General features: G+C 38.7%; 2 protein-coding genes across 2 annotated transcripts; both read right to left on the bottom strand.

The window, feature by feature from the left end:
* Positions 1-329: 329 nt before the first annotated feature.
* chchd4b (coiled-coil-helix-coiled-coil-helix domain containing 4b) lies at positions 330-2,883 on the bottom strand. Its single transcript, XM_023954729.2, has 3 exons — positions 2,657-2,883; positions 1,541-1,639; positions 330-1,454 (listed from the first exon to the last, which is right to left on the bottom strand). The coding sequence occupies exons 1-3, from the start codon at positions 2,676-2,678 to the stop codon at positions 1,120-1,122; spliced, it is 456 nt and encodes a 151-aa protein (XP_023810497.1). The 5' UTR covers positions 2,679-2,883; the 3' UTR covers positions 330-1,119.
* A 3,663-nt stretch (positions 2,884-6,546) lies between these two features.
* On the bottom strand, positions 6,547-12,050 carry sec61a1a (SEC61 translocon subunit alpha 1a). The gene is made up of 12 exons (XM_004068490.3): positions 11,911-12,050; positions 11,262-11,329; positions 11,046-11,111; positions 10,218-10,296; positions 10,000-10,131; positions 9,817-9,926; positions 9,445-9,598; positions 9,189-9,349; positions 8,895-9,092; positions 8,030-8,221; positions 7,861-7,937; positions 6,547-7,501 (listed from the first exon to the last, which is right to left on the bottom strand). The coding sequence occupies exons 1-12, from the start codon at positions 11,915-11,917 to the stop codon at positions 7,315-7,317; spliced, it is 1,431 nt and encodes a 476-aa protein (XP_004068538.1). The 5' UTR covers positions 11,918-12,050; the 3' UTR covers positions 6,547-7,314.
* Positions 12,051-21,633: the final 9,583 nt, after the last annotated feature.

Raw genomic sequence — 21,633 nt, 5'->3', positions numbered from 1 at the left:
CAGCTGTTAAATTAAAAAAAACTTTTTTGTCTTTGGATAAAAAACAGGCGCTACAAAAGTTTTATGTAAAAGAGGATAAAAAGTATTTTTTGGAACAACTTTTGCTCACTTTTCAAGAAACACATAAATGCAATGAAATTGACAGAAGACGAGCCGAACGTGAGGGAATTCTACAGACTGGAATCTATATGAAATCCTCCAGACTGAAGGGGCTTAAAGTCAACTATCCTAACGTACCGTTAGTGAATCCTAAAGATGAGGACAGATCAGCATTAGAAGGTCAGGATGAAACGCACGCATGAACTGAAAAAGGGTAGCGACACGCCTCATTAGAAAACTTTCACAAGTATTTTTTATTCCCCCTCTTGCTGCACACAAACGACTCAGTCGAATTCTGTTCCAGAGAAAGCTTGAAGGTCAGTAAGGTCAGGTCCAGCTCCACAGAGCAACGGCTGAACACAGAGGAGTTCACACCAACGCGCTGCAGAATCTACAGACTGACGACTTCAGACACTTCAGCATCAGATTCATAAAAAATTCAAGTGTAACGGAAGGAAACGTAACGGGACAAAAACCTCAAACATGGAAATGGACAGAATTACAATTAACAGAAAATATATTCAACCAATTTTACTTTGAAGTTTCCAGCTTCTCTGGGGGAAAACAATTCTGATAAATACATAAGCCGTCTGCTAGTACATCAGGCTTGGTCATTTCTGCTCAGAACATTTAAGAACTTGGGATTTCAAACTTCCATTTGAAGTTTTTCCTTCACAACTCGGTCTATAAGTCTGAAGTTCCATAAAGATATGAAGAGCCTGAAAAAGTAAACCAAACTCTAACTTATCGGTACTTATAACTTTTTTGGTTTTATTTCCAGATTTCTTTTGTTTTCTTGGAGAGTTTTTTTTAGCCAACCAAATAAGTTATATATCTTTCCAATGATTTCTACATCATTCATACCCAAACACCTCATCAGGAGCTCTGGTAACTTTAAAAAACAAAACAAAACCGGTTTACATTTGATCCATACAGTATTACCTGCAACTGAAAGGTGGACATTGAGCTTTGTGGCTCACACACACACACACACACACACACACACATACTGGACTTCTATTAGCTCCCCGGTGAGCTTTCTGTGTTGGGATCTGAGGTATCAGAGTCCTGCTCTGGAGCAGGGCTTGAGTTGGCGGCCGAAGGCCCTTCAGCAGCAGAGTCTTTGGAGCTCTGTTTGGGTGAGGCTTCATCTTCTTGAGGGTACAGCTCTGGGTAGAGCTGCAGGCACTGCTGCATGGCTGTGAACTGCTCCATGCAGTCTGAACCCTTGATTTCCTCCTTGCTGTAGTGGAAGCAAGAGAAGGCATCCTTGAACTCTGTCCCGCAGGGACCGCTGGCCATCCCACCCAGACAGGGGCAGTTCCAGTTTATGTCACCGCTAGGAAGGATGAGACCTGCGGTGGAAGCAGCAGCGTTAAACCAAACTGTACTTTTTAAAGGTGAGATGCAAGCGTTCAGTTTTAGGTGGGTTTTCCCATACCCTGCTCCTCATAGGGGTCATTGGGATCTTCTTCTACAAGCTCAGCATTGCTGGGAGCTTCATGATCTTCTTTGGTGACAAAGATAATTTTGTCTTTTCCTGTTGAGGAAAAGATGTGTCAAAAAATATCTGAAGAAGAAGAATGACAAAAGCAGAGTTGCAGACATGTCTGGATCCCATTATACTGATAATGATTCCATGTTGATAATTAGTTGAATGGACAACACTGTCTTTGATGGTGTAGAACAGGAACATTTACATTTTAAAGAATTTTATGCACAGGGCCCCCGGTAATCAGAATAAACTAAACTCAAATTAAAACCCATAATGTCCTCGTGTTTCAAGAGGTTAAAGGCTGGATTTCTGGGGGATAAAAAAATCTGCATTTTTACCTTTAAAAATGGGAAATGAGTTTTACACCTTCATGAAATGTAGACATCACAGCTCAGTTAAGAAGAGACTCCAAATACATTCAAGTCCATGATTCAATTTACATGAATAATTCAATCAAACGTTCCGTCATTTATCACATTTCTAGGTTTAAAACAAACTGCTTACACGTATATGTTCAAATAAACTGAGAAAGACACAACCTTCACTTATAGAATCAAGATTTATCAAACCAAAATGTTGTGTTAGAATAACAAACACATTAGATAATAGAAAGGGGATAATACATGTAGAGTTTGGATTAACCAGCACTGCATTTTGTTAGTTGATGACCATAATAAATATCTGAGTTCAGGTCAATCAATGAAGCTGCAGCTCACAACAGGATGATCTGATGGACAGTTCAAGGACCTGGAAGTCACTGTTTTACAGCATGCTGCCTGACAAAAAGCGATGTGACTCACCAGACCAGTGAAAACAAGAAGAGTTACTTATCCTAAAAGTTTGATTAATTCGGCGGAGGACAACGCAGATAAAACTGAGTTAAATCTCAAGAATAGTCTACACATAAACACGCTAAAGATGTTAGGTGAGGTTACTTAAATCAACCTTCTTTACAGTTACTTTAACTACTGAAATATTAAAGGTTTTAACTCAAATGAATGACTGTTTTCATTAAGTTCGTCGTCAGTCTTTTAAACAAAGTTGACCGGCTAGCTTCCTTACCTTCTTGTCTAACCGAGCTCATTTCTTCAAGCCGGAACAGATCAGACACCTCTTTAGAATTCACTACGATAACTTAGAGTTCATCAAGGATTTCTACTCTACCGATACGAACAGAAAACGCCGCTCAAGCTCATTAATCTACGCATAGATCCTTCATCGCGTTTCACAACTATCCTTGCTGCTGCAGGACAAACTCTTCTTCTCTGTTTCTGTTTCCGGTGTTTCTAATGCTGCGGCGCGCACGCTTTCGCCCCCTACAGTAAAAGAGCGGCATAACAGGCTTTACCATGCGAATCCCAATGATTTCAGCCAAGCTCCCGGGAAGCAGTTCAGACAGCTGTGTGTTTCTGGATTGCAGCGTTCATACTGAGAATTTATTAATATATGTGTAGAGACTAAAAGCTCCAACAGCACTCAAGGAACGAATAAGCATATTTGGTATAAAAAAAAAGCACAGCACAGGACCATCTTTAACATCTAAATGTCTCAGTGTGTAAAACATTTGCCTTTAGGCGTTAAAAAAAGATAAATATTCAAGTCAACTACAAATAATTTAACTATGAACAGACATGAAATCAGAAAATGATCATATTATATTTAACTCTGTGGTTCTTAAAGAAAGAACCAAGATACTCATAACAATTTCAATGTATAAATCAATTTTGTAAAAATGTACAAAATATTATTTTATCTTGTTTTTTAAGTTATGATTAAAAGAAAACTTATCAAAGGCCAGGCAGCAATTTGATCCCTAAAAAAGTTCTAAAACCATAAAAAGTTTTAAATCTCCTTTACATTGTATTATGCTGCAATGTTTTAAGAGTAGTTCAAATAAAGAAACTTTGACTAAAACAAAGATGGAATCATAAAAGACTTGACCAGATGCCGTGTCTTCCAAAAGAAAATCTCAGCTGTTCACTTAGACACAAGGAAACATCATGAAATCTGCTTTAATCTGGATTTCTACCGGTACTGTGTGTTAAATTTAAGACCTTTTGAAAACCAAAGAATTTGAACAATTAAGACCAATATTTCAGCCTTTTTCACAGCCCTACTGACAAAGAAAAAATAAAATACTTGAATTTCAGAACAATAGTTTATTAAACAAACAAAACCATTGTACGTCAGAATGTGAAGTAAAATTAAACAATAAGTTAAAAAGTAACAACTAAAAACATAATTTACAGACAAAGTCAACTACTTAGCTCTACACTCTTGGCAGTAATCTCTTCATCTACTGGAAAAACTTCTCCTTATGGCGTCTTCTCTTGATGTTGGGTCTTCCCTTCAGCCTCCTCTGCCAGCCTCTCTGCATCCCTGACCAGAACCTCAGATACCTTTATAATCTTCTTTTCAGCCTTTTCCTGTCCCTCCATTTCAAGCTGGTCCTCCTTTCTCGTCCTGTTAGGAGCCTGAGCTTCTGCCTGCATCTTCTAAGTCCAAATGGACCCAATATCTGCTTACCAGTAGCTGTTTTAGCGCCTTGGACAAAGAGAATCAGAATCAGTAACAAAGTCCAAAAAAAATAAAAAAATCCACAAAGTTGGTCAACAGTATTATTGTAGTGTAGCCACCAGCCAGCAAGGCCAAGTGGGCCCCATGTGGTTTAAAAGTGGGCAGAAAATGTGGGCCCCACCTGTGTTTGCCCACATTGGCTTTAGTGGGCATTCAGCGCTTTCCACCAGGCAGCTGGCGAGCACGGCGAGTCAGCCCACTGAGTGTCCACTTAAGCCAATGTGGGCTAAGTCGAAGAAAGTCTAAGGGGCCATTCGATTGGCTGAAAGCGAGCACGCCTGCTTTGCTGATGAGTTTGATTGACAGATGGATTAGCCAATGGTGACATTAGTTGACCTGCAGCGTGAAGGGAGTCTCAATATTCACCATAGAGTAATCTCTTACAAATGTGTCGAGATTCACAAATGAGAGCGGGTTTGTGAATGCACATTCTAACATTTGCACGATCTGTGAATTCATATTACTAGTGTAGCTAAAAATGATGTTTGTGAAGCATCTATTGTGCATTTATGAAAATTTATTGGGAATTTCTGGAAAAATGTATTGTGTTTTTGTGAAACACAGCGTGCATATTTGTGAGAAACACTTAATGTACATGTGTCAAAAATTTCGTGTGCATTTGTGAAACACAATGTGTGTGTTTGTGAAACCCCACGTGTGCATTTCCAAATGTATATTGCACTTTTGCATAAAATTACAGTTGTGAATTAGAGCGTGTGTATTTGTAAAACCGGTTGTGTGCATTTGTGATTATCCCTTGTGCCATCCTAGGCACTTTAACATTGGGAGTTGGGTCATCTAGACCCACTAGACAGTGCTCTGAACCTTTTTTCTTCAATGATTTGTGATCTTCACTGGTGTCCATGGATTACATGAAATCTTTCCACCTTTATCCACCTTTGTCATGGTAGGGAGAACACGAAAATGTAAGGGTGGGGTCATCTAAGATAGCACAAGGGTTAATGAGACTGAATTAACTCCATACACCCCCTCACCCCCACCCCCCCAACACAAAATCCCCCAGCGGCCGTGTCGCAAATGAATACCGGTACAAGTAATAATTACAACGCACTATTCTTTATTAACAAATAACAGTAACAACTAACTATCTAACTAATGAACTAACTAAATAGGTGTTGTAGAATGAGTATGTGTGTGTGTCAGCGTGCGGTTTAAGCACATACACATCCTCGTTTTACAACACATGTTTCAATTTGGGCACATGCTGTTTATAGATAGATGCGGCTTATGTATGTACAAAATAGTTTATCCTTTAAAAATGTAATTAGGTGCACTCTATAGACATGTGTGAACTTGATTGTGGTGCAATGATCAAAGCTCTTGTAATTACAACCAATCAGTATTAATTTGCAATGTGCAATAATGATTACTAAAATGTTTGAATTACAATCAAAAGCTTTTGATTTTCTTTACTTGATCAGCAATGTTTAGCAATAATTACTGGTTTAATGTGATAATGTGTTCGAATAATCAATAATTACATAACAGTTACAGTTTAGTGAAATCATGAATGAATGTTTTCTGAAGATAATCAATCTTTACTAAACACTGGATTTTGTTACTTGAAAAGAATCTATTGGATCAGAAGTGGATGACAAAAACTATGTAAAACTATAAAATGAACTCAGTGGGGTGGGATTATTTTTAAGCAATAAATCAAGCTCTACTTAACTTCAGTTAATGATCACTGTATTTAATTAATCAAATGTGCTTTAAGTGTCTGTGTTGTTTTTTTATTTTCTGTCTTTTTAAACTATGCATTTCAACATTTTTGTAATGAGTTTGATAAATGTGTAAATTATTTATGGCTTTGAATACAATGCTTGAAATAAATCAACAAATCAAATCAAGCTTTAAGCCAGAATTAATCATCACCTTACTGCAGTGGTGGCACTACAATATTTTAGATGTCACAGTCCCATTCACCCATTCACACACTGACAGCGGCATTTTGTGAGAGAGCCGGAGCCAGCATTTTATGACAGGGGCGAAGCCATCTTTTTTGTAGAGGAAGGTGGAGCCACGATTTTCTAAAAGAAGGCAGAGCCAGCCTTTCACGATGGGAGGCGGAGCCAGCACTTTGTGAAGGCGGAGCTAGCATTTTTGTGAAGGAAGGCGAGGCCAGCCTTTTGTAGCAAAGGTGGAGAAACTGCTTTACTCTTATCCAATATTACCTTGATTCAAAAAAATAAAATAAAAAACAAAATGTGTTTACAATATAAGACTGCCAACAATCAGCTCAAAACATTATAAAATAAAAAAAATGGATACGTGGGTGAATATTCCCAAAAAAAATAGACTTAATTGAGAAAACATGGAGAACCACTTTCTCCATTAAAAATGTTTTAAACAAGTTTGTTCTGAAATGTGTTTATTAGAACAAGTTCTTTTTTTACACTTCGTACAAATTCAAAAGTTACTGGACGCCCGACATTTGAGCTGAAACTTAAAAAAAGAACGTCTAACAAATGTTCAGCTGACACTTTTGAAACTTAAAATATATAGTTTGGGGGTAACAAGTGAAAGGGATCAGAATATTAATACTGTAAATTCCTGGGAATGATGCACATTATGACATGGATGACACCCTGGGAAACAGCTCGGACTTTTCATCTTAAAGCTGGAGCCCAATATGAGCCCCTACTGAGACCCAGCCCACTTAATGCAGTGTCACAGGTGAGGATTACACACAGATCTGAGTCAGCATCTGGTCCACGTCCTCACCTGCAAGGCAGGAACTAGAGTACAGCTGGCAGTAAGACAGAAGAGACTAAGACAGGCAAACATACAGCAAGCAGTTGACTGGTATACAAATCAGGTACGCCTGCATACTGAAGCCCTCAGTCAATCTGAGAAGGTCCCACAGAAGCCTTTAGATTTCACAGGAAATTGGTCTTGAGATCTGGACTCGCATATAAAAGTTGCAGAACTGTTTTAAAGTATAGTTGTTTTTTTTGGAAAAGGATTGGAGGGATCAAGTTCCAGCAACTTTCCAAACCCCACTTAAACCAAGCTTTCTGAAGTTTTCCCAAATGTCCTAAAACTGCAGAGTCAGAGAGGCGGGGGGCTCTCAGCTTTATGAAATACGTTTGTATAAAAGTTAGCCGTGGCCGGGATGACGTCTAGAAGAACATCCCCCCTAAGCTGCCCATTTCACTCTGCTCTTTGACAAAGATTTCAAAGTATTGGTAGATGATGGTGACAGCCAGCAGGATCCCGGTGCCGGAGCCGATGGCTCCGAGGAAGTCTGCCATCACCGACAGACCACCGATGCACAGCCCACCAAAGGCAGCCGCGGTGGGGATGTACCTGCAATCACAACAAACAGTGTGGTCTTTAGCCATCATGAAAAACAAATGCTATACCCCAAATCATTAAAGCTGATGGGGAAGAAGATTCAGAGGTGAATTTTTAATGAACTCCTGCAAAACTAGGTCCCAGAAAACAACACAGGCTTTTGATTTGGGCTAAAAAAGCCACAATCAAACCTAAAAGACCACTTTAAAAATAGATAGAAGATGATCGGAGTGAGACTGAACGTAGACTAGAACAAGTATAAGCATAATACTGGATAATAATAAAATAATTGATATTTTATTTATGACTAGTTTGTAAATTGAGCATAAACCTGATAACAGCAGGTGCATGCCAGTTGTTTTTCATGTTACCTGTTGAGTTCATGAATCATTGAGGTTTCTCTGTGCCCCCTCATCACCATCTGCTGCTCCTTCAGCTGCTTTGCCACCTGGAACAGAGGAAAGAACAGCTTTAGGAGAAGGAGCAAAGAAGAGAAAGAAACAGAACCAAACCACCTGGTGGCAAAAGACTTTGACGTACATCTTTGGCCGACGATCCCGAGACTTCAATCCAAGTCTTGGAGAAGAAGGCACAGGAGCCGAGCATGAAGAAAATGTAGATGACTGCATGGATGGGGTCTTCCAGAACGGAGCCAAAAGACTCAGGGGGGGAGAAGTAGTAACAAAGCCCCCCAATGGGATAGGCACGGGCCGGGCCGCCTGATGTGGAGTCCTTCAGTCAAGAAAAGAGCAAGAAAACAAAAGTTACATTAAGTCAAAAAAATCAAAAAAGTGATTCAAGAAAATCTGTAGCAATACATGTATGTAAAAAAATAGATCACATTTTTCACTTTGCTTTTTAAAGGACATAACGGTATAAAACCAGTCATGACGCCAACAACACCTTACCAGAAGCACAGAGTCACACCTGTGTAATGTTACTCTGCACTTTGCAGCTACTGGTAGCAAGAAAGGCAGAACCCAACCAGTGTGAGAAGGTGAAAGGTCAGAGCCAGGCTAACTATCCAGATCTACCATCATCTAGTGTCATAAACTCAACATGTGACTAATGTTTTTCCAACGCTACATGATCTTGGTTCTAGTGTTTCTGCCCTAAAAGAAAAAAAAACAAAAGTATTGCGTTTTTTTAAAAATACCTTTTGATCAAGACAATTACAGAATTTCTCCCTTTTGTTAAAGATGCAGAAACTCCTGCATTCCAAAATCTAAATCTCTATGAGGACAAGCTTATTCCAAACACAATAACAGTATTAACCACCATGAGGTTTTTTTTTAAACATTATGACACTGAATTGGAAACATTTTTGACATGAGACCATACAAATCAGACGCAGACACATTTGTTTCCCCTAAAAACAACAAAAAAGGACAGTTTGTGTACTTACAGACCATGTTCCAAGAAGATTCACCAGAAAATTGCCACTGAAGCGTGTCGAAAGCATCTGAGAGATAACGTACAAGTTTGAAACCAAGGCAGACTGCAGGATGATGGGGATGTTGGAAGTGTAAAACAGCTTGATGGGGTAGGTGTTGTATTGGCCACGGTAGCGAGCCGACTTGATGGGCAAATCCACTCTGAATCCCTGTAAGGAGAACATTTTTCAGACAGTTAGCAATGCAAAGCAGAAATCTCAGACAATAGAAGATGAAGTCCGCCAATCTGCAGGGCAGCAACAGACCTGAAAGTATATCACTACGGCAAAGACAAAGATGGTGGCGATGAGGTTCATGAGGTTGGGCAGGTTCTGTCTGTAGAAGGCTTCCCTCAGAGCCCGCACTTTGTCGGACCTCGTGGCCAGCAAGTGGAAAAGAGCGATAATGGCTCCTTCAAACTCGGTGCCTGAAACATACAAAGCCACAAAATCATGAATCAGAACCTGGGGGGTGGGGGGATACACATTCATTAAAACACAGATCCAGTCTGTGGGCCCTCACCTCTTCCAGTATTGACTGTGGTCGGACTAAAAGCCTTCCAGACGATGGTTTCACAAATATTGGTGGCGATAAACAGCGAGATCCCTGATCCAAGCCCATAGCCCTTTTGGAGCAACTCATCCAGCAGCAGCACAATGAGCCCTGCCACAAAGAGCTACAGCAGAACACATGAAATGCTGGGTTACAGCAAATATTTAAGCTTTGCAAGAGTGTAAAGCCCCAAAATATCATTTAAAAAGCTTTATTGGTTAAAACAAACAGTATGGTGTAATTCCCTATTCAAAGTAGGAGTAATAGTTCATGGGAGTGAGAATTCTTTTGTATCCAAATTTTGAGAGTCCACACAAATCCCTCATAGAACGTTGCTGTCACCTGAATGATGATGAGCAGGCAGATCCCTGCACCCATCTCTGATGGATCTCCATACATGCCGGTCATCACATACACAATAGCCTGGCCAATGGTGATGATCATTCCGAACACTGAAAACATACAAGATTTGAGACCCAAACGTCTTACACCACTTGATGCTCCATGTGACCAGAACACGCTTACATTTTTGAGCTCCATTGAAGAGAGCCCGGTCTTTTGGGGTGTCTCCCACTTCAATGAGTTTAGCTCCAGCGAGCAGCTGCATTATCAGGCCAGAGGTCACAATCGGTGAGATACCCAGCTCCATCAGAGTTCCTGGGAGATAATGTTCTCATCAGTCCACATCAGCAAGGCAACCAAAGTGTTTTTAATCATCTATTCAAAGCTTGAGTGACCAATACCTCTGTTTGAGGCCAGGATGACTCTCATCCAGTAAAACGGATCTGCAGAATCTGAAGACATTATACCGAAGAGGGGAATCTGGAAGAACAGAATACAGGAGAGAAATTATTCCTCTGACTAATTTGGAAAAAGTAAATCTAGAAGCCGACTTCTTGGTACCGAAACAACTTCTCAGATATAAAAATTCAAAAAACAGTTGACATAAGTTCTGTACCGACATAAACAAAGTTTTGTTAGAGGCGAACAAACACTGAACCACAAACCTCAACTCTAAACATTTAACTATGGGAATTAAAAAATAACCAAAACTAAATTGTTTAAAATTTAAACCAAATTCTAACATCTACACACACAAATATTATTTACAGTGGTAAATAATAAAAAATAAAAATACATTTTTTTTAAAACAATAAATAGATGAAAGAGTGTCTAAAGGTTAAAAATGTCTGTTGCCTCGGCCAAATTATGTCTTCCTAAAAAAACGGCACTTTTTTGTGTTGCTGATTGTTTTTACATAATAATTTAAGTAATTCATCTTTGTCATGTGCTTTATTGATACTTAATGATTCTTAATTCTGTCTGATAAAAGTTAGGAACCGGATAATGATAAATCATGTAATAAAATGGTTACAGTATAACGGGGTGGGATTATATAAATTCCCTTCCTTCCACTCCCTTTCAAGCAATATTTATTAATATGTCTAATTATCCTAAGTTTGATGTATGAATGTATAACTGATGACTGTATTGTTGTTGTTGTGTATTATTCTTATTTGATTGCTTGAAATAAACCATTTCAAATAAAAAAAACACACACCAACACTTACCTGACAGCACACTAAGAAGATGAAGAGAGTTATTGCAGTCCATAATACTTTTTCTCTGAACTGGATCTGTTGGCGAAACGCATGTTAAACAGTTTTATTAGAGGCAGATAAATGTCTGTAAATATCATCTTATTTAAAAATACTTCACATTTCTACAATAAAATTAAAGATTAAGATGATAGATAAATTAAATAAATAAATATATAAATGATGAACCTTTCTCTCCGGCTTTTGGATCTCTGGCAGGATTGCACAGAACGGCTTGATCACTTCCAAGAATTTAACTGAAAACAAACAGAGGAGGGTTTTTCACTGGACTGTCCTTCATTCATCAGGACGTGGCAGTGATTGTGTGTGCGGTGGTGGTGGGGGGTACACGGAACTAGCAAATTTCCGTGTAAAATATGTATTTAATCTAATCAGCGCATTGAAAACCGCCGCATTTGGGGTTTTATTTAACGTAAAACATGCCTGTGTGCTCGGATATTTGCCGAGAACGCTGTAGCATCAAAGCAGCCCGTGCTAACGGCGGATGGGTTATGCGTCGTCATCACTACTGTCGGTGTCTTTGAATGAGAGGCTAACGACTACTTTTCAACAGGTCACGGTACGCAACTTTTACGTACCTTTTCCACATATACGTGATTTAAAAAGTACAACAAATCGAATACTTTAACAAGAAAAAAAAAGTAATTTACCATTTACCGCTCAAGTTACAGAAACCTAGCAACTTCCTCTGGGTTAGCATTGCTGTACTAGTGAGCTAACCAAGTTCTTAAAAACAAATTTAAAGCTCGATTGAAGTTTGTTCTCATAAAACACTGGTGGAGGCATAGAAAGGATCGAGTGAAAGAGTAATACTTACTGCCCATGATGGCCCAGCTCCGGTAGATATGCTTCTTTACGGTGTAAATGAAACCTCGGTAAATCTTACGGACTGGCAACGGAAGAGGAAACCAGACCGTGGAGACACGTCACAACTACGTCACTGGGAGGGATTTAAAGAGACAGCGTCCCTTTTACTCTTACGCACACGTGCATTTCCGCATTACTGTTTTTTTTTATGCAGGTCTACTTCCAGCGACATTTTAAGGGGTTAAGACTTATGACTATTTATGAGCCAGGAAAGTTCTGGATTCATGTAAGGAGATCTGATGGATGGATTTTTCTAAAATAGAACAGAATAAAATATAATTTAATTTTGTTGTCATTGCACATGTCTCAAATACACAGCCACAAAATGCAATTTGCATCTGTCCAGATTGCTTTAGCCATGTAAATATATATACAAATGTACAGTACATTATAGGATAAATAGTAATGGCAGGTAGCAACAAGTATTTACAGTGTGCATATACTGACGGTTTAAAATTTGACAGTGAAGGTGGTATAAGAGCTGATTCAGTACATGTGTTATCTTTGTGTGTGTGAGAATACAGTCCTTTATCGATGTTGACAGTGGTTTGTGTATTCTGTCCAGGGGTAATGTGGCGTTCAGGTGTCAGGAGGCAGAGTTCAGAAGTTGGACAGCTGTGGAGAAGAAGCTGTTTTGAAACCCTGGTGGTTTTGAGAGTCTGTGTGCTGGGTGATCTCACCAGGGAGGAAGTGGGTTTAGAGCAGTGCTTCTCAAATAGAGGGGCGCTCCCCCCCCCTGGCAGTGGTTTTAGGCACAGGTAATAGGGCCAATTGCCCGGGGCGCAAATGTAACCGAGGGGGGGTGATAGTGGCTCAGTGCTTGGAAAAATATCTGTGTCACCATCGCAAGCCATTTTAACATTTAAAATTAAGTCTGACTATCCGGAATTAACATTTTAGATATTACCAATAGTTATCTCAAATTTCAGATATCTCTAATCAAATTTCATTTGAAGATATCTGTAACTTCATTATAGATATCTACAGTTAAATTATGACTATCCCTAGCTCCAGTTTGAGTATATCTACAATGCCATTTTGACTAGTCAAAACTTCACTTAAGATATCTGAAAAGGAACATGTAGTTTTGACTAGTCAGAATTAAATTGTAGATATCTGAAACTGGAATTACAGATATCTACAATTCAGAACAGATATCCGTAATTCATAAAGTGGATATCTGCAACTGAATAGTAGATATCTGTAATTATAAACCCCATACAAATGAATGGTGAAATTGATGTCATTTGTCCTAGGAATAATATCTTTGAGGATATCTGAAATTACAATTATGGATAGGAAGAATGTAGTTGTGGATATCTGAAATGTTCTTTTTGACTAGGCAAAACTGAAATACAGATATCTGCAACACACATCCAGTCTAGCTTTTAAATGTTAAAATGGCTTTCCATACAACACCAGGATCATTGAGCTCCTTTAGATGACTCAGCTCATGCTAACAATGTCATTCTTTATGAACTAATGTAGACATTTTGATGACGTGTCTTTGTTTTCCATAAATGTAGTCTTTGTCTGCCTGTCGTTTAGTTGGTGTCAGTATTTGACATACAGACAGCATGTAATGCAGGAAAACTGCTGCACTTTATGAGATCATAAATAAACAATCCATCATTTAGAAAAACAATCAGAACAATGTTTTTATCTATTTCTTCAGACTAAAATCGTTAAATCTATTGGTGCTGCTGTGTTAAGGTTTCAGATCAATTTACATGTAATATTGTTTATTGATTAAATTATTTTTCTCAGCATCAAATGGTTCAGTTGGTCAAAATGTTTCCAGTTTAAATGAGGACCAACAGATTTTTTATTTCAGGCACTTGAAGCTTCTTTTCTGTTTTAGACTATAACAGGGTTTCTGTGGCAAAATAAAGTCAATATTTGTTGAAAGTGGATTTATATTGCTGTTTTCTTTTGGTAATGTTAGAAGATACAATATCAGGTATACTTTCACATTTTTTATAGATAGTAACCTATATATACTATATTCATGTATATTCATGGCTGGTATTCATACTGTCAATTTAATTTTAATTTGGTAAATTGCATAGAAGAAGTCTACTTTTCTCTCTCCGCATATTTAGCATAAATGTAATGTGTTTAAATGGGAAGAAAGTCCCAAATAAAGTATTTGAATTATGGGTGATTTGACAGGAAAAATATACATTTTTAACCCATTTTGAGCGTTGGGTTCATACCTGTTGGCCATGCCTGATTCTTTACAATCTGATTGTAGTTAAAAACGACAAACAAAATGAAAAAAACTAATGTGGTTTTGTCCATATTAAAAATGACGCTAAGGTGCAAATGAATAAAACTGCTTTAACGTTAAATGTACAAGCATATCGTAAACGTCATGAGGACATTTTAGACAAGAATTCTGGTATTATTTGCTTTTCTTCCATCAGTGTTCCTCCACTGGGGAGCAGCAGTGACCAGCTATTGTTGGTCAGAGGTAAGAACAGTGAATCAAGCAGACTCTCACCCTCTCTAAACCCATTCAAATATCCATGTCAATCTAGACCAAGTTAATATTTTAAGATGACATGACAAAGACAGCTAAATAATCAACTGAAAGCTAGAATACAAAGGACGGGTTAGCCATCTGTGTATCAGCAGCATTTAACCTTGACGGCAGAGCATCAGTCAGCATGATTTTGGCTGAAGCCATTCTCACACAGCTGGAAGAAGAGAAAAACACACACAAACTTTCAGGGAACATTCAGGTTTCTGAGAACTTCCTGGCTATTTGGTGGTGGGAAATACAGCAAAAGTGTCAAAACAGACCTGAATCTTTAAGAACTGAAAATACATTCACAGCCACTGAAACAATCCCATCATTCTTGAACAATTACATTAAACTAATATTCAAAACTTTGAAAAAATAGATTTCTGTTAGGTTAAAAAATCAAACATTGACAGCAAAGTAATACAAAAAAGACTGTTTTTGTTTTTTTTACATTCACGCACATTTTGTTTTTAGCCAACTATCCTTGATTGAAGACGTGCGGTGCTTTATTAATATTTTGTGCTCAAGTTAAAGTAGCCCTATAGTTTCTGTGTTGCTCATTTTAACTCCTAAGTCATATTTAAAAATGTTTATACCATGCACATGTGGAGTTATTTTGTGCCAAATCTTTTAAGCAGAATGGAATAATAACTCAACCGGCACATTGGGTTTCTCAGCAGTTTTCAGTCACTAAGAGCACTGTGATTTATTAGTCATCAATTCTTACAATAAAACTGATTGGCTTTCTTTTCTACACTTAAAACGCTTGAGTTATTTCTTCAATCCAATTCTAGGGTTATTCATGTTGGGATATATTTTTTGGAGTATAGTGATTTTGTTTTAACCCCTTTTTCCCTGAGGTTTCCCTGAGGTTTCCCTGAGGCTGATTTGTTTAACTATTTATGTTTTCATATTCCTAAATGTCTCGTAACCCTTGTGCTATCCTAGGCACTTTAACATTGGGAGTTGGGTCATCTAGACCCACTAGACAGTGCTCTGAACCTTTTTTCTTCAATGATTTGTGATCTTCACTGGTGTCCATGGATTACATGAAATCCTCTCCATCTTTATCCACCTTTGTCATGGTAGGGAGAAATTGTCAATGTAAGGGTGGGGTCATCTAAGATAGCACAAGGGTTAAACGTTTTTATGTGATATTTCACATAGCTGAGGGATTTTTTGCTGCTTTGGGAGTTTTGAGAGAGAAAGATATAGTTAGCAAGTCCAAAAAGGGAGAAGCCATTCTCCAGTCTTGTTTCTGTAGCACTCATATCTAGTAATGCATTTGGCATTAAACTGTTGCAAATATAAAAAAATTAGTTAAAAGTGAAAGAAAAAAAAACATGTAACAAGCTAAATTATATTTCTTTTCTATTTTTCTATTTCTTAAAAGTTAGATATTGGGAAAAAAAAGCTTCTTTATGTTCGATAACAAAAAGACAAAATGAGCAGAAACAAAACAGACGACACTGCAGTTTACGGGATTTGAGCAACTGTGTCAGAGGGCAATCCAGGCAGGGGTGCCTTTGAGCACAGAACACCTGTTTTTCCTTCACAGAGCAGGAGGAAGAGCAAAAACAAGATTACTTTTAGCTGTTTTTTGTTCCAATCCCTGATCTCTCCTAAAGAGGTGTGCTGTGACAAGGTGTACATTACCTACTGTATAAAAACAATTGCTTCCTTATACACAGGCCCTATTGCCTCAAATGAAACTTAATTTAAAAAAACATGAACATTTGTGTTGAAATATCGGATGTTAGCCTTATATTTAAGGCTATATATATATATATATATATATATATATATATATACTGCAAGACTGCAAGTCACGACACACCAACCTGTGCACAGACTGGATTGATTACAAGAAGGCCTATGACTCAATGCCACACATGTGCATCACTGAATGCTTGGAGCAGTACAACATAAACAGGACTCTAAGAGCCTTCATATGATTTAAAGAAGCTGTGGAAAACCATCCTTGAAGCCAATGGCAAGCCACTTACACAAGTGCCCATCAAATGTGGGATATACCAAGGTGATGCTCTGTCCCCACTGCTGAATATAAGAAAAATTTCATAAGATTTATGATACCTAGGTTTGCTGCTTTGCCATACGATTCACAGGACAAAGCTCCTGTGCTAGCTCCGCTGCGGAGCTCTTTTGCTTGTCATGCCGGCATTTGGGCAGCTGGCTGGCCGGTAGACAGACAGCCAGCTGATATTGTAGTTTAGGGTCGAATATAGGAATAATAAAATTCAGGACTTGTCTTTTATTAACATACTCTTTAGCAGTGGCTTTACATTCGAAGGCTAGCAGGCTACATGCTAACTAACTAGCCGATCATTTATCCGGTTATTCACGCCATAGATTTACAGCTGATACCTTCACATTTCTGTCTGTGCGTGTCTCATTAAATTGCATTGAAGACGCGGAGGATGTTTTGAGATCAGATTTATTTATTTTAAAAAGCACAAAAGCATCGATCTGTAATCACGTTCATTCCCATCATCCTCTGGTACGCTCTCCGTCCATCTCGCTGTAAAAGCCGCTTTCTGCCGCTACTTCTGTGTCTCTGTGAGCATTCAATAGGGGTAAAAGTAAAAGCAAGAATGATCGATCTATTATTGTCTCGATGAAAATCTGAAAAATATAATAAGATTAGGATGGCTGCTTCGCCTACTGAAGAGCATATCCGTGTTTATGAATGAGTTATCACGTGAATAATTATTGCGTTTGAACGAATTTATTATTGCGTTCGCACGAATTAATCATTTCGAGGGAACAAAATAGTATTTCGAGGGAACGGAATAGTATCTTGTGGGAACTGAATAGTATTTCGTGCGAACAAGATATTAATCTGTGGGAACGAGATATATTTTATTTTTTTAATGTCAGGACACGGGCTCTGTGGAAAACTGCCAATAGAGTCAGAAAAATGGTCTTGCCATTTTTTTGAAGAAAAAATGGTCGTTACTTAGACAGGATTTCTCAAACTAAGAATATTTTACATTGAAAAACGTTTTTAATAAGATTATTTTTCTTGGAAGACAGAAAATCATACTTTTTTTTAAATCAAGGGACTTTTTACTTTCTTTAGATTCAGGTTTTGCAGTGTAGTGCTTAAGTCTTTACAGTCAGGACTATTCCTCCATTAGTGGTGGTCAAATAGCCTCCATTCTCTGATTAAAGCTGTTTCTTTGTTTTTAAGTTTCTTTATGTTTGTAGTTTGCTGACGATCAAACTATTCAAACACACAGATTGAAGTCTTGGGGTGAGAAATCCTGAGCAATCGGTTATTGGGGCTTTCTAAAGGCCACTTTTCCCATGTTTACACTCCCACCATTAAGCTATGTTTTCTCACATCCTGCTCTCCTTTAGTTGGACATGAGGTTCTGGAAAGGGTGAGCGTGAGAGTGGAAGTGCATAACTATGTGTCGGCGAGAGCAAAGAGTCACACTATCAGCATGAGGAGTTGCAGGGCAAGAGTATCTCCTGTCCCATTTTTATCGCTGTCTCAGAATAGCCGTGCCGTATGATGGTCAGGTTATTTGAGGCCAGTCTTTGTCTGAGCCTCCACTGCTTTCTAAAATGGTCCACAGGTCTTTTTTAAAACTGTGTACATGAGGCTTCGGCTGAGTTTCCATCACATCTCAGAAACAACTATGCTGGTCACATGAGTTTTTAGCGTGAAATGTAGTTGTCTCTGTAAAGGCACCAGAAGAACAGCTTGTTCTGAACTCAAAGCCTCAAGTAACATATGCATCAATAGATCAAGGAGGCAGACTGTTTTTCATACAGCATTAGAGGGTTTATGAATGATCAATTCAACTTTAGGGCATGATCAATGATTAGGTTTAACGTGCTGGCTGTGTCAGTTTGGATTCATGGATATGTTTTCCTGTAGATTGTATGGAATATGGAGTAAAATTTTAAGGCTATGTACTGCTTTTACTTTCATTTTTAACACCAGTCTCTTTGAGTACCAGGCTTCCCTTGTTTGATTTCTAAACAAATGAAGGTATTTAGAAATTCAAAACCAGCAGCAGCAGCAGCAAGTCCTGCCAGCAGCTCCATACTGAACACACAGTGGTGCTTTGACTTGAATTTCAAAGCTCTGAAATTGTTGGTTTTGTTTGTCACATTAAAGTCAAGTGGAAAACCTCAATATGATCAATTCTTAGAACAATGCTTTTCAATTTTTTTGAGAATTTGCTGTCAGATGTTGGGACTTAAGCCTAATGAACTATTGAACAACTGAAGCCATTGAAAGCTGAATGCTTTGGAGGTGAACGTGGAAGAAGAGAGGCAGAATTTTTCATGTCTTAAAGCTTTGTGAATAACACCACCTTTAAAACTCAGAGCAGGAAGGGACTTGGTTGCCCTGTTAATCTCTTTGTAACGGCTGTGGTAAGTTCAGCCTCGGTGTCTTATGTAACCCGAGCCAAGGTTACCTGATTCCTCAGGTTCTAACATAAACATCAGGCTAAGCTGCAATCTGAACCTAGTGAAGACATGGGGTTTCTTTTTCTGAATAAAAAAAAAAAAAGAGTCAAAAACTGTTCAAAAGGGGAGGCTGTTTAGATATTGGAAAATGCTTCTGAGCCGATGCATAAACTGTTTTACAAACACTCTCACAAAATAGTGACTTAAAGGAGGAACGTTAGACTAACACTGGAGGAGGGTCGACATCATAAACCATTTTCTGAATTAATGGTGTGTGTTGGTCAGTGACGGTCAGCTCTGTTGCCTCACAGCAAGAAGGCTCTGGTTCAAACCCCAGCTGGATTCTTTTCTGTGTGGAGTTTGCATGTTCTCTTTGTGCATTTGTGGGTTTTCTCTATCTTCCTTCTCCTGTCCAAGATGTGTTCATAGGTTTGAAAATGGTTTCTTAGAAGTGAGTGTGTGTCTGCGTGTGGCCCTGTGATGGCCTGGTGGACTGTCAGGATTTACTCCGCCTCTGCCCTGATGAAGCTGGGACAGGCTCCAGCAACATCCCTGGCCCTATGCTGGGTAAAATGATGCAAGGCTGTTCTGAATTACGGTCATTAAAAGTGACATCATTGTGACCAAAAGTGCATATTGATGCGAGCTAATGACTGTAATCTAAGAATCAGCCCTCTATTAAGTGTAGACAGAGAAAAACTGATGTTCAAGCAGGTAGGAAATAATCTGTGATTAATGCAGGGTCAAGTCTTACACACCCACTCCAAGGAAAATGGTGCTTTCAGTGCTTTAATGTGTTTTCTGATGGTGGAGGACATATATGAAGAAAATTAAGATAAACATTTCTGAGTTTTTATTTATTCAAATCATTGTGAATCAGGAGGTGATGAAAAATGCCATTTGAAAAAGCTTGTAGCTGTGACGTAGGTGCTACAGCCTGCAGGCCGTAAGCTCCCTGCTCCGCTCCATTCTGATGCATCCACTTGCAGACAAACAGATCCATGAACGTCTTTGTTGTACTCGTCCGATCTGGAATCTTCAGCTCAAACCTGTGGGCTGGATAGCTTTTTTTATCGTTGCACCGGTGATGTTCGGTTTAGGGCGTGGGCAGTGACGTGCGGTGAGGTTAATGGCTGGTGAGGCACTGACGTCATCAGTCAGATTTACAAACATATGAACCATACTGAGTAACTTATTCACTATTTAATTGACAACAGTTAACGTGTTTTGTTTAAAATATCATTTCAACATGTTTTTTTTCATATACAAACTGCAGCATAGAATAAAGCACAAACCTTATTATCATCTTTTCTTTACTTGTAAATAAAGTCCATACGCCGCTCCTTCTGAAGAAAATGACTTGCCGCTTGCTATCACTTATTCTATTGTTTTTCAGCGTCATAATCTCAGGGCTCACCGGCGCCCCCTAACATGAGGCACGAGAATGTCTGGCCTCACCCAGCGGCTTTTTTGCCGGCGTTTAGCGCTCAGCACAAGAAACACGTCCCTCACATACAGTTATCTATAAAAACAAACACTGTACATCATATATATCTGCTAAATTATGCAAACTCAGCTCATATAGTACAAGTGATTGAACCGACATACAGAGAGACAGCAGTACCGTCTGACTGCATAGGTATTGCGCAATCCAAGGTGAGGCTCAGCGGGCTGGTGCCTCATTGCACGTCACTTTTTAGTATCTGAACGGCAAATGCGGAAATTCGGCGATTTTGAAAAGAAAAAAACACCCCAAAATGGTACATTTAAATGGAAAATGACTGCAAAGCACAAATTACAGATTAAATATAATAATTGAATTTATTGTTTCTCTTTTCTTCCCATAATGACAGGTGAGGCACAGCCTCACCTGCCTCTCCTGACTGCACGTCACTGGGTGTGAGGGGCTGTAAGCTAGTGGAGAATGTGTAAACAGATTGGTGATGGAAAGTAGGGCCGGGCTAATTCCAAGCCAACAGTCTCACCCACAATTTAGAGATCAAATTCTAATGAACTCCTGCCATCCTGCAGAAACTATGTTGTGGAAAACAACACAATATTTTGATTTCGGCTAAAAACAGCACAATCCTAATTAAAAGACCATTCAGATCGCTTTGAAAATAGATCAAGGGATGATTGGAGAGGGACAACAATTATTTTTACAGAGGAACGTTGAGAACCAGTATGTAATCAGAACCGTCTTAACTGCAGTCATCAAGCATAATCCAGATTAGTCTAGACAAGTCACTGTGCACTAGTTACTTTCCTTGCCTCTTTTAGCCTGTCTGGGTTATTTTTGGATCCTAAAGACCTTCTTTTGGGGGTTGTTTTGGCTAAAGGTAAAGTTGGTGCACTTGTGCCATTGTCTTTGTTACCAACGGCTGTACCTGAGAAGAAATGCTCATGTTGCAACACATTCACTCCATTCTGCATAACGAATACAGACATTTATACAGTAGCTGTCATCATATTCAAAGGATCGGCCTTGAAGGTATTTAGAACAGACAGACTTACAGTATCTCTTATGTGATCTAAGAAGAGTCCCTATTTATGGAGGTAATATCATTACATTTATATGTGTGTACGTGTTTAAAAAGATCACTTCAACCTTTGAAATGAAACTGGAAGAAAAGAAAAAGATCCTTTAGATAGGCTTCACAGAAGAGGGTTTCAGTGTTGCTAGGTCCAGTATTTGCATGT

Source organism: Oryzias latipes, chromosome 5 (genome assembly GCF_053564925.1).
Source record: "Oryzias latipes strain Hd-rR chromosome 5, Olatipes_Hd-rR_3.1".
Lineage (NCBI taxonomy): Eukaryota > Metazoa > Chordata > Actinopteri > Beloniformes > Adrianichthyidae > Oryzias > Oryzias latipes.
This window is presented reverse-complemented; position numbering and strand designations above follow the sequence as displayed.

Coding starts and splice junctions, on each gene's coding strand:
- chchd4b (XM_023954729.2), bottom strand. CDS start 2,678: ATGAGCTCGGTTAGACAAGAAG. Junction 1,640..2,656: donor GAGCTCGGTTAGACAAGAAG/GTAAGGAAGCTA, acceptor TTTCCTCAACAG/GAAAAGACAAAATTATCTTT. Junction 1,455..1,540: donor TGACCCCTATGAGGAGCAGG/GTATGGGAAAAC, acceptor CTTCCACCGCAG/GTCTCATCCTTCCTAGCGGT.
- sec61a1a (XM_004068490.3), bottom strand. Junction 11,112..11,261: donor TCCAAAAGCCGGAGAGAAAG/GTTCATCATTTA, acceptor TTTCGCCAACAG/ATCCAGTTCAGAGAAAAAGT. Junction 10,297..11,045: donor TCTTCTTAGTGTGCTGTCAG/GTAAGTGTTGGT, acceptor CTGTTCTTCCAG/ATTCCCCTCTTCGGTATAAT.